The sequence below is a fragment of the Colossoma macropomum genome, unplaced genomic scaffold, assembly GCF_904425465.1.
Source record: "Colossoma macropomum unplaced genomic scaffold, Colossoma_macropomum, whole genome shotgun sequence".
Lineage (NCBI taxonomy): Eukaryota > Metazoa > Chordata > Actinopteri > Characiformes > Serrasalmidae > Colossoma > Colossoma macropomum.
In genome coordinates, this window is record NW_023494806.1 from 10342598 (window position 1) to 10355911 (window position 13314).

At 42.3% G+C, this 13314-nt stretch overlaps 1 protein-coding gene across 1 annotated transcript in view; it reads right to left on the reverse strand.

Moving 5' to 3' along the window:
• The window catches only part of whrnb (whirlin b), a 116833-nt gene extending 106340 nt beyond the window's left edge, over nt 1–10493 (reverse strand). Inside the window, exon 1 of the mRNA XM_036598569.1 lies at nt 9708–10493. Coding sequence (XP_036454462.1) covers nt 9708–10439 — 732 coding nt within the window. The 5' untranslated portion in view covers nt 10440–10493. The remainder of the gene's footprint in view (nt 1–9707) is intronic.
• Nucleotides 10494–13314: the final 2821 nt, after the last annotated feature.

Below are 13314 nucleotides of genomic sequence, written 5' to 3' on the forward strand. Positions count from 1 at the left end.
CTAAATCTCCACAACCGAGAGGGAAAACTGCCTAAAACTCCATTTCCACCAACCTCTGCCCTCTTTCTCTCTCTCTCCCTCCATATCTCCCTCTCTCACTCGCTCCCTTTCCATACCTCCTAGCTACATTTTCAAAATCCCATGCTTCTGCTTTGATGAATTGAAGCACGTTATCTCCCACAGACCCATTCTACACTCTGGCATCCTCTTTCATGCTCCTGATCGCGCCCAGAACAAACTGGCACTTGGTGGCCGTGATGTGTGTGCGCTGCTTTTTGTTGCCAAGCCCTGAGATTTAGAGCCCAGGCTGATGCCTCTGTGGTGGATTGATGGGGGAAAAACCACAGTGAGTGGCGTCAAGGCACCTGGAGCCCTTAGCTTGTGGCTAAGTCTACAGGCGGGGATTTTCTGGGATCAAGATAAGACCTACATGCCAGAAGAAAGGGGTTACCATGTACTAGCCTCTATTCACTGCATGGCAGACAAGGTTATCATAGAGGCTTGTAAGCCGAAGGTGGTTTGACCACCAAAGTGAGAGAAGAGAGAACTGAGCTTGATCTGCAGTCCCCTACTGCTCAGCATGCCACTGAATTTTACCATTTAACCCTATCAAACCTCAGGTCTCACCAGTGCTACGTTTAGAGCCTTTGTCTTTGTCCCTTTTAGACTCATTAAATTCTAACAGTGTCTGGCTGTACTGACCTCCAGCTAGAGGCCCAACTCTTGCAGCTCTATCAGAAGGACCTTGTGACGTCATCTGGGGCCACTCACAAGAGGTAGAAGTTTAGTTCATTTTTAAAGCTTTACTGTTGTTTTCTGCCTCATCCGCTGTTTTGAGCTATATCCAAATTGTCCTATCATGTTATGAATAGTTGGAAACATTTTCTTTAACATCAGACTTTGAAGAAGGTTTTAGTTAAGTTTAGTTTAGCTAAGCTAGCTGCTGTAACTAGTTAGTTAACTAAATAGCTGTCTTGTGTTACGAAGCCCTGCTGGTGACATCACATAATAAAAATAATGCATGGCCACGACTTAATAAGGCGGGGGGTCGAGAACCTAACGCGTGGTCACAACTTAGTAAGGTATGGATACAAGATAATTAAGTCGTGACCGCGACTAAGTAAGGTGTGGGAACAAAATAATTGATTTGTGTTCATGACTTAGTAAGCCGAGGGAACAAGATCATGCCTTATTAAGCCCTGGTCAAGGCTTAATCATCTCTTTCCCACACCTTACTAAGTCATAGCCATGCATTAGGATCTTGTTCCCAAGCCTTACTAATTCGAGGCCACGACTTAATTATCTCATATCCATGTCCTACTAAGTCATGGCCACACATTATTTTTATCTGGTATAACTAGCACTTTACATCTTTTCTTGATTATTTGAAAAAAATACACACTTAAAAATTGGTTCTTCAAGGGTTCTTTAGTAAAGAAAAGGGTTCTCTATGGAACCATAAACACTCAAAAAACCCTTTGCATGATTAAAGGGTTCTTTGCATCATGAAAGAGTTCTTCATATTGATGGGGAATGTGTTGCATATGGTTCAATTTAGAACCTTTTTGAAAAGGGCTCTATATAGCACCAAATAGGGTTCTTCTATTATTACAAGCTTCACATTATAACAACAGAAGAACCCTTACATCTCAACAATTTAATGATGCAGGAACTTTAGGAAATTTCCCTTTAAATCAGCATCAGAGCCCAACTGACATAGAGAACTCTCTGATTGGTTGTACAGCTTTGCTAATCAGTTTACGAGAAGAGAAACATAAATGAGCAAAACAGGCAAATTAGTGTACAAATTCTATACTAAAAATTCTCCACTCTCTCTGTGGAGTCATGTTTACTGAAGGTAATGAGACAACACAGTAAAAAAATGATTAAAAAGTTTTTGATAAAACATGTGACAAGTGAGTTAATAAGGTGGAATCCAGTGTAGCTGCCAGTTGATGCCTTTATTAATGTTAAATATGTTTTTAATCACACCTGGTTGTGTATTGACAGACCTTGAAAGTGATGACTGAGTGAGCAAAGATATTTCATTTAGCAAATCTGTTTGGCATTGATTCCTCCATCCCTGCATCTCTTTCACATATCCAGAGAGGGAGGGGATAAAATATGATGCAAGGAAAAGAAATGAAGACACGGTTAAATAATTCAGATGATCCCTCGGCCCGTCCCAAAGTTCACACTGGCAGTTTTGTGTTCTCGTGTGTGTGATCATGTGCTCATGTGGCCCATTTCTAAAAAAAAAAAAGGACACCAAAAGTTATTTTAGATATTGTACTCAAGGATTTCAAGGATTTTGCAAATGTGTTACATGATAAATAACACACTAGAATTATCCATGTACATTTTTTGTCATGTTATCTGCCATGAGGTTTGATGAATTCTGGATATTGATAATATTTCTTCATTTTCATTTATAGTTTCTGAGTGTCCTACTGATTATCTAAAACATGAAGTTAAACATGACTAACATATTATAATCAATTCATACAAGTGTCTGCAACCACACTGGCTTTACATTACTGAAAACAGTGATTCAGAACTTTTAAATGGTAGTGTTTTGTATTGGGAATGAATATTGGCATCGTGTGAACTTCCTACCTGTCCTATATTTCCACCCATACAGGGATATTTTAATAACAAAAATACAATACGTATTCCAAACTTTGGGTCCAGCCCCCAACAGATGTTCAACAGATGTTCAAATTGTTAACAAACCATCTGATGAAACTCATTCTCAACAGCATTTGGGTTAGAGTTAGCATTAGGAACAGGGATAGGTTTAGGACCAGAGGTTGGATTAGGATTAGGTTTTGGGTTGAGTTTAAGGTTAACGTTAAGATTAGGTTTTGGGTCGATCTTGAGGTTAGGGTTAGGATTAGGTTTAGGTTGATCTTAAGGTTAAGGTTAGGATTATGTTTTGGGCTGATCTTAAGGTCAGGGTTAGGATAAGGCAGGTTGGTTGATCTTGAGGTTAGGGTTAGGATTAGGTTTTGAGTTGATTTTAAGATTAAGGTTAGAATCAGGTTTTGGGTTGATCTTAAGGTTAGGGTTAGTATTAGGTTTTGAGCTGAGCTTAAGGTTAAGGTAAGGATTAGGTTTTGGGCTGAGTTTAAGGTCAGGGTTAGGAAGGTAGGTGGGGTGATTTTAGGGTTAGGACTATGTGATTTTGGGGTGATTTTAGGGTTGAGATTAAGGTTAGGCATAGGATTGGTTTTGGAGTGAGTTTAAAGTTAGGGTTAGGTTTTGGGTTGAATTTAAGGTTAAGGTTAGGATTAGGTTTTGTGTTGATCTTAAAGTTAGAATTAGGACTCATTTTTGAGGTGATCTTAAGGTTAGGATTAGGACTAGGTTTTGGGGTGATTTTAAGGTTAGAGTTGGGATTAGGTTTTAGGTTGATCTTAATTTTAGGCTTAGGTTTGGGTTGATCTTAAGGTTAGGGTTAGGATTAGGTTGTGGGTTCATTTTAGGCTTAGCGTTAGGAGTACATTTTGAATTGAATTTAAGATTAGGGTTAGGATTAGATTTTAGGTTTAAGCTCTTAAAATCCCAGGCTTTTTACATACTAAAGCATATTATTCAGTTACTGCAGGCCTTCAGTGTAAACTGGCTGACCTATTCTATGGTTAGGTTTAGGGCCAGGTTTAGAGTTAGAGAAAGTAAGGTGAATTCAATAGAAATTTAACTGAATGTAAGTCAAATTCAAGGTAAGCACCTTCAGTAAGTTATTCTAATAATGTGTTACCAAGATTCAATATATATTTCAAACTTTGGACAGGCTGCCTATATTGCACGTGTCTTAGGCCTGAGCTTGGTGATGGCTAAGTTACTTCAGCCTTCAGTGATGGGAAAAACTCACTTACTGACAGATTAAAAAACATTATTTGGTTATTGATTTTTTTCTTGCAAACTATAGACTATAAGACTCTAGTATTCCCACACAAAAACATAACTGCACTGTTAAATCTTTAAAAAGTTCTTCACACTTACAAGTCTTTTCAATCATGGTTCTTTATAGAACAAAAGGTGGTTCTATGGCAAAACCATCTTTTTTAGAGTGTAGTGGAAGGTATTTCACAGGTGAACAGATCTAATCATGGGTGCTATAGAATCAGACATGATCTCTGCACATTAAACCCAGTCTTGTTTAGGGACTACATACAGTGTTTGTTAGCATCAGTGGATGCCAGAGAGGAACTCTGTCACTCGCTCATCGATCATCAGCTCAGTCTGTATTCTTTAATTAAATCCAACCTGCTCTGGCAGTAGAGCAGAAGAGTGGCCGTCTCCAGCTCCAGTGCCTGTGAGTATAATTGTTTCTGGCTAATTGGGTTGGCACGCTAAGCTAATAGAGGTGTAGAGTGCTGCTCCTGTTGGGACGGCCATGCTCAGCTATTCATCGAGCCCATTCTGTTCCTCATCAGGAACTAAATAATTCATAGCAGCGTTTAATTAAGCAGGCAGTCTTTAAGGCAGGGCACACACACAGAGGCACTTTTAGGCTGCCTCTCTTTCTTCATGACCCCATGGAGTTCAGCTTAAGGACACAAAGAGCTCGGTCTTTGGGGGTGCATGTGCCGTGGGGTGGGCGATTACGAAACAACCCAAATAACGCAACACGATCTCCTTAATCACTTTAACTGCTGTTCTGAATTGAACCGATCTTCTGCTGTGATACCTTCAGCCCTGATGTGCTTGCGCGTCGTGTGTTGGTTGCTACTGTGCAGCAGCCGATGTGTCCTAATTACATTCTTCTATTAAAAGAAAGCTTGCACAAGCTTTTTTTTTAATTGATGGTGCAAAATTAATACTTTCCAGAATAATCTGTTTTCTGTGCACTGCAAAAAACGATTAGTTAGTAATCTGGTTGTCTTAAATGTTAACAGAAAGTAAAACACTAAAAACGTACTATTAGAAGTTCAATCAAGTCTCAAAATTTTATAAAACATTGACTCGTTTTTTACGGTGAACCTACATGTCTTCTGAGTTTTTATGTGTTCTGTTATGTACTTTACTGGTCCTAACTATGCCCAGTTTGGTAGCAGCCAGCAGAGCGGTCACCTGGGGCAGTGGGGAGTTATGCCTTGCCCAGGGGCACAAGCATGTATACCCAGTCAGTCTGGGGATTTGAACCCACAACCTTCCAGGTACTGGCTCACCTCTCCTATCACTAGGCTACCAGCCACCCTGGTTGACATTATTTTGATAATGGTAAAATACTCCATTTCATGTAATAACTTTTTGTGAGAGAGCTTTTAGAGGCATTAAATGCTTGAGACGTCTAGTTTCTATCACCATCACGGTAAGGTTCTCTAGAATGGCACATTTCTCATCTGTCCACTCTGAATGTTGTTACCTCTTTTAGGTAAGATGTTACCTCTTAAAGGTTACCTCTTAAACCTACACTCTGGCCAGAATGAAACTGGGTTGAAACCAGGCTGAGACCTTCCCCAAACTGTTCTCACAAAGTTGGAAACATACAGTTGTCCAAAATGTCTTGGTTTGCTGAAGCATTATGACTTCCCTTCACTGGAACTAAGGGGCCTAGGCCAACCCCTGAAAAACAACCCCATAGCATTATCCCTCCTCCACCAAACTTTACACTTGACACAATGCAGTCAGGGAGGTAATGTTCTCCTGGTATTTGCCAAACCAGTCCAGATGGCATTGTGCTCCAGAGTCTTAGACTTAGACTTGTGTGTAGCTGCTCAGCCATGGAAACTCCTTTCGTGAAGCTTCTGATCAAAGTTCTTTTGTTGCTTCCGGAGTCAATTTGGAATTCATTAGTGAGTGATTCAACAGAGTATAGGCACTTTCATTTTACAGTAACAGCACTTACAGTTGCCAGGGCAGATCTAGCAGGACAGAAATTTCACAAACTGACTTGTGGCAGACATCCTATGACAGTGCCACGTTGAGGTGGCATCCTATGACAGTGCCATGTTTAAAGTCCCATTCTACTGCCAGTGTTTATGAATTGAGACTGCAAATCTGTGTGCTTAATTTTATGCACCTGTTACCAACGGGTGTGGCTGAAACACCTGAACTCAATAATTAGGAGGCATGTCCCATTACTTGTGTCTATACAGTGTATCTTGAAGGTGGGAGGGAAAACAACTACAACTGCTTTGGGTGGATTTTTGGGGACAGTTTGAAATGTTTTTATCCCCCATTAGCTGGTGAATGCGGAATAAAGGCAGATAGCTGTTACTGCTAGAGTGCTCAATATTTTATTTCAACTATTTAACTGTAGAAATTTTGTAGTAACAATGGAGAGAATGGATTTTGCTAACAAAAGAAAAGATGAAGAGGACAACAAGCTAAAAGCTGAAGTTAGCATGGTAGCTACCTGCCTATCTAGACACCTTATGTCAGTTTGGCTTCTTTGGCTAAACTTGTTAAAGAAATTGTCTCTATCATTCATTTTGTGCTGAATAAAGACAATTGCTTTCTTTATGATTCTGTTAGACAGCTGAGGTAAGTGTTATACTAGATTGGTTGTGTTTATTAGCTTATAGATCAGTGACCAGCTGTCAGTATTGGTTGATACCACAGGGATTCCCAATGATTGTATGATGTATCTGCATAATGCATGCTGGGTATTGTAGTGAGAGAACACTGATTAAAGAAAACGAAGAAAAAAGATCTAAAATTATGAATTCGACAAACAACATATTAAACTCTAGTTTTAGGCCAGAATGCCCCTCATCACAAAAAATATGGTCAATGATGACCTGACATGTTGGCTCAATGCGCCCAGGCCCTTATACACACTGCAGTGTTACTCTTAAAGAGACAGGCACCCTGCTCACCTCCAGAATCTTTATTTAGACACATTTCCAGGAAGAAGCTGGCAACACGGCCGGTCACTCCTAATCCCTCCACACCGGTAATCAAGATGGACCGGCTAGTAATGCAGCAGGCATGAGCTACAGAACCACGAATACAAGAATAAATCTTCAGAGGGATCAACCTAGGGCCTAAGTGCTAGAGCAGAGGGACCAGCACATCCAGTACCCTCCACTCGCTGCATGCAAGACCAGGTTACGAAACACAGAACAAGCTGCACCCATATATTGCAATGAAAACAGTGACTGAGTGATTTTTGGTGAATATTGAGAGCCATCTGGTTGAGGAGTGCCAGCCTATTAGTAACTGATGTGGGCTGCTTTAGCACAAAGCTTGCGCATAATTGAGATATTCTCTCCAGCATTAGTGCTGCTTGCCGTACGCTTGCCTCACAGGCCATGAATTGAGTTCTGGCTGTGCAACAGGATTTGCATTACTCATACGGGCGAGCGAATAACGTCAGATTCAAAGACAGCGAGAGAGAGAACGAAAGAAAGAATGGTACACTTTCCAGTACAGTCTGGATTCAGTGTTCGAAAACAAACATACTGCCGCCAGCCCACACACAAGGAGAGAGAGAGAGAGAGAGAAAGAGAGAGAGAGAGAGAGAGAGAGAGAGAGAGAGAGGGAGAGAGAGAGAGAGAGAGATGCCTGTCATTATTTCCCTCTTGAAAACCTCACTGTAACCATTATGTAATCATGCTGTGCTGCTTTAAGCTCGAACTGAAATCTAACAAATGAAATACCCACAGATACCACCAATTACAATTTACTGTATCCATATACAGTATACACTTCATGACGGGAGGGTTTTAGAGCTAATTAAATTTACCATAACGCTGATGCATTGTAAACAAGCCCAATCCTGTTCTATCCAAAGGGCCTTTTTAATTAAATTATCCACTTATCTGAAATCACCAATAAAAACAGCAAAAAAATCAGAGAAAAGGCCAAAGTGGGGACAAGATGAGAGCAGAGCCAATCTGTACAAACGCCAGAGGGACAGCAGCTGAGGTCACGAGAGAAGCTAGAGGCAGTGGCACGCCACTGTGTCATTAAGTGGACAGAATAAATAAAACATTGATCGCGGTCCTGCCACAGCCAGTGACCAGGCCTAGGACGTGGGCCAGCAGTTTGTTTGCCCAGTTATGGCTCAAACAGAACTGAGGGGCTTTATGAGAGTGAAGCAGGAGGATGTGAGAGTGCCTTCAGTCTGACAGGCTCTTTATAGGAGAAATGGACAAAAGAGCAGAGCATGAGTGGACGTCCTTCTGTAGGACATTATATTGAATTGTACACACTGTGCATGTAATACAGTCACTGAAGGGTGAAGAGCATGTGCACAAACATACACACACACACACACACACACGCACCATTCAGACCAGACAGTACTGTGCAAAAGTCAGAAACCCCCCCCCCTAATTTATTCATTTCCAGTCAAAATAGACATAAGGTACAAGTTATTCATTCTTCATTCTTCATTCTTTTTAGATTAGTTTTAAAAATATAGAAAAGTCAAAAAAGGAGTTTCCGAAACTGGAGGTCAAATAATGGTTAAAAGATGTAGAGAAAATGGGACTCGTAACAACCGTGCAAAAGCTGGCAGACCACCAAATCTGTCACCTTCACATAAACAGTACTTAAAGCTTTCATCTCTGAGAGAGAGGAGAAAATCAAGCCGCTTCAGGTATCCATCCTTCCACTGTGAGAAGACACCTCACCACAACAAAGCTCAGAACAATGAGCCTCACTCGCCAACTGTTCTTAAGAAGAAATTTCTTTGTAAAACCCATTTACACAGTTTTTACAAAGATGCTGACATTCACCAGTGTTTTCTTATTTGGGATTTGTTCTTAAATAAGAACAGAATCTACACACAGTCTAGAGCACAACAGTGTGAACTATTCAGTTTAGGAACACATCATTTTCTTAGGACCTTTCTCAAGAATGAATTTAGGAAAAAACTTGGTATTGGTGAATGAGGCCCAATGAACTGTCCACTTCAGAGTCCAGACCTCAACATCACAGAATATGTTTGATCAGTTGGATTGTGAGAAGCAGAAAATGCAGCCAACTTCTAAAACTGAACTTTGGAGGTGTGGAAAAACATCCCTGCAGATTTCTGTAAGTGACTCTCCTGAAAAGCATGACAGCAGTGGGTAAAGTGTGGACACACTAAATACTGAAAAAAAGTCATATTTAGTTTTTGAGACTTCTGGGTAATTTTGAGCTAAAATACATTTTCTGCTTTTGTCCTGATGCTGAAAAATTAATAACTTGTACTGAATGAGGCCATGAGGTAGTTATAATTTTCTGGATTGTTATCTTGAGATAATGAGTTAATTATCTTGTTATATCTACATGACAAAACTTATTATCTTAAAATAACGAGTTAGTTATCTGGTTATGTCAAGATGGCAAAAGTTGTTATCTTGCAATAACAATTATCTCAAGATAACAAAGTTTTTATCTTGATATAACTAATTAATTATCTTGTGATCTCAAGATCACAAAGTTGTTCTCTTGAGATCACAAGATAATTAACTCATTATCTCAAGATAACAACTTTGTGATCTTGTTAATTATCTTTTTATCTCAAGATAACAACGTTGTTTATCTTGTTATGTCAGGTGTCTCAAGATAACGAGTTGATTATCTTGTTATCACAAGATAATTAACTTGTTATCTCAAGATAGCAATTCAGAACATTATAGCAGCAGCTCATGGCCTCTCCGGATTTCCGTACCTTTTTGACTGGAAATTAAATACATGAAGGGTGGTCTCTGACTTCTGTCACACACACACACACACACACACACACACACACACACACACGTCACCTTGACTGCTTCTCCGTGAGTGACTCTGTCGAACACCATGTCGTTGACGGTGATGATCTGGTCCCCCACGCGCAGTCCCTCTCTCTCCGCGGACGATCCGGGCTCTACCAGAGACACGTAGATCCCGACTCCGTGCTCGGACCCTCCGCGGATGCTGAAGCCCAGGCCCTCGTGGCTCTTGCTGCGCTTCAGGGTCACATGGCGAACCTCGTCGAGCGCCTCCTGCCTCAGCGCCGTGTCCGGCAGTGCGGGCGCTGTCCGTTCGGGCGCGGTGCTGAAATCGGGCAGCACTTGCGCGGACGCGAAGTGCACGGACGGGACACGCGCGCGGGGTTCCGCTTCCCCGGCCTCGCTCGGCGCGTCACCCGGGTCCTCCGGGCCCACCACGGCGCTCGTGAGCAGCTCCGTCTTCAGGTAGAGCCCCTCAGAGGTGTACTGGTCGAAGAGCATCTGGTCGGAGCGCGGGATGACCAGGCGCAGCATGGGCAGCAGCTGCCGCTTGCGCGGCGTGTCCAGGATCACGCGCAGCGTGCGCACCAGGTCGTACACGTTACGCCGCGCGTGGTACGCGTTCAGGCAGTGCACGAACTGCTCGCGCTCCGCGTCGCCCAGCAGCGCGTGCAGCGCGTCGTGCAGACGTTTCACGTTGGCGGAGAGCGCGCGGCCGCTAGAGCCTGCCGAGGTCGCGCCCGCGGAGTGCAGGGACACACGCTCCAGCTCCGCCGCGCTCATCCCGCAGAGAGGAGGAAGAGGAAGAAGAAGAGGAGGAGGGGGTCAGACGGAGCGCGTGGACTCGAGCTGGAGCGGCGGCTCTGCTGGGCGCGAGGCAGAACCGCGCGGGGACTCCGGCACGAGGCTTTCCTCACAGATGACACTGGTCATGTTCACTTCTATATGAAGTTCTCCTGAAATATCAAATAAACAAATAAATAAAAGTTTGTTTCGGTCATTAATAATGCAAGTTCAAGTTCACGCGCACTTAATGCTATAAAGTTTGCCAGAGCAGTAAAAACAACAACAAAAGAGACAGTAAATCTAAAAACAAAATGGATAAAATGCAAATCTATGTAAACCATACGCGTAATTGTTGGTCGACTCCCGCTGGACGTGTGAAAAGCTGCCCACAATGCGAGACAATCCAATAAAACCTCGCCGCACCGTGACCGAGCCGAATCCCGAGAGCGCAGCGGTGTTTTCAGTCTGAATATGTGTGTTGTGGAAGCGCCGGAGACAGAAAGCTGGTCCAGAAACGACTGATTTACACCAAACAGCAGGAAGGTCGTGCTGGAGAGGCGCTTCCACTCTCTCGCTGCGAACTGCTCGGATTTACTGCGCTCAGAAGAGGCTCCAGCGAAACGCGGTGTTTTTTGTTTTCCCACCCGTATTCGTACAAACCCCGCCCCTCCCGCGCAGGGATTGGCTAAGGAGTTCACATTCTTAGACTGAGCCGCGTTCTAGAACGTAATTAAGCCAGAATAGTGATCAACGTGATTAAGCCCTGAAGAGCGCTGTTCCAAAAGCCACGCCCCCAACGATACGCGAGGCATTCTAGAACTGCGAGCTGCTTGTGAATATGGACTAACAGCCAGTCCTGGACCGGAGGCGGAACACGACTAGCCAATCAAGGCACACGAAGAGGAGGGTGGGGTTTGTCGGAACACGGGTGGGAAAAAAAAACACTAACGCGCGTGGAAATGACGCAGGTGTTCGCGACTGCGTTGCCTAGAAACATACAACAGCGTGGTAGTATTTGGGCGAAAAAAACGACTTTGTTTGAAGAGCAGAGTTATTTTTAGAGCTCAAGGTTTAAGGGGGGACGGAGAGAATGACGTGGATGGAGAACTGAGGAGGAAAAGTTCCGCGGAAAGGAAGAGTTCAGAGTGAAGGGAGGGGACAGGGATTAGGATGTTATGCTGAAAGGAAAGAGTGAGAGCAAAGAGGAGAGGAGAGGAGAGGAGAGGCAGGAAGAGAAGAGAAGAGAAGAGAAGAGAAGAGAAGAGAAGAAAGGAAAGGAAAGGAAAGGACAGCAAGGCAGAGGAAATGAAAGGATGGAAAAGAGGGAAAACGCAAGGAGACAGAAAATATGAAATAATGAAAGGAAATTAATTAATGGGAAGGGAAAGGAAAAGAGGGAAAGAGGAATAAAGGATGTGAAAGAGGAGGAAAGGAAAGGAAAGGAAAGGAAAGGAAAGGAAAGGAAATTATGGAAAACAGGAGAAAAGGACAGGATGGAAAACGGGAGGAAAGGAAATGATGGGAAACAGGAGAAAATGACAGGATGGAAAACAGGAGGAAAGGAAATGAGGGGAAACAGGAGGAACGGATGGAAAAGGAAATGATGGGAAACAGGAAGAACAGATGGGAAATAATAGGAAAGGAAATGATGGGAAACAGGAGGAATGAATGGGAAATAATAGAAAGTGAAATGATGGGAAACAGGAGGAAAAGAAAGGAAGTGATGAAAAAGAAATGAAAAAAGAAAGGAAAGGAAAGAATGGAAAAGAGGATGGAATGAAAGGAAGTAAAAAAGCCTCAAATTTTGAACCTTTTTGGTCCTTGTACTAGAAAAGCATATTTTTGTCAAGAGAGAAAAAAATAAGGATTCAAAATGATTAAGGAATTGAAATAAAAACATACTGTCCTCTCAAGATGTCAGATTGTTGGGAGAGGAGAAGAGAGGACATAAAAGAGAAGGACAGGACAGGACAGGACGGGAAAGGAAAGGAAAGGAAAGGAAAGGAAAGGAAAGGACAGAAAAGAAAAGAAAAGAAAAGAAAAGAAAAGAAAAGAAAAGAAAAGAAAAGATGAAATGAAAATAAGTGGAAAGAAAAAGGCCTCAAACTTAACAAAGCATATTTTTGTCAATGGAGGAAAATCAAAATGATTAAGGAATTGAAATAAAAACATGGAATGTACTGTCCCCTCAAGGTGACAGAGTGTTGGGAGAGGAGAGGACACAAAAGAGTAGGAGAGGAAAGCAAGGGAAAGGAAAGGAAAAAAGAGTAAAGGATGGGAAAGAGGGATTAAGGCTAAGAAAGGAAAGAAAAGCACATTTTTGTCAAGAGAGGAAAAAATATAAGGAATCAAAACGATTAAGGAATTGGAATGAAAACAGGAAGTGTGCTGCCCCCTCTGGATGACAGATTGTTGAATATAATTTGCTTTTCCCATCTGTCATATGGCCGACACTGTTACCCTTACGCTGAGAGGAGAGCGAGCCTTTATGAAACATGACAGTGCAATAGACTATAAAATGAGGGCAGAAGCTCTGTGGGTTTCAAACGCTGCATTAAAACCTGGACTTCACTAATCCCCGTCATCTGGGTGAAATGAATCGTATCAGATCTTAAATCCTGCTGTATTTCTTTATCAACTAAAAAGTTGTTGCCTTCTCTTAATTAAAAACGGACCCCTACAAAACCCCACTTCCTTTGGTGTTGTATGATACTTCTACAATAATCTGTAGTACTTTTTCCTCTTTATAATGCTCTTATAGTACTGTCTCATAGTACTCTATAGTAAACTATCGTCATTATTACAGTTCACTTTCTAAAGGGAAGAATTCCCCATCAGACGTTGTCTGATGAATTGCGGAAAAGCGATCTGA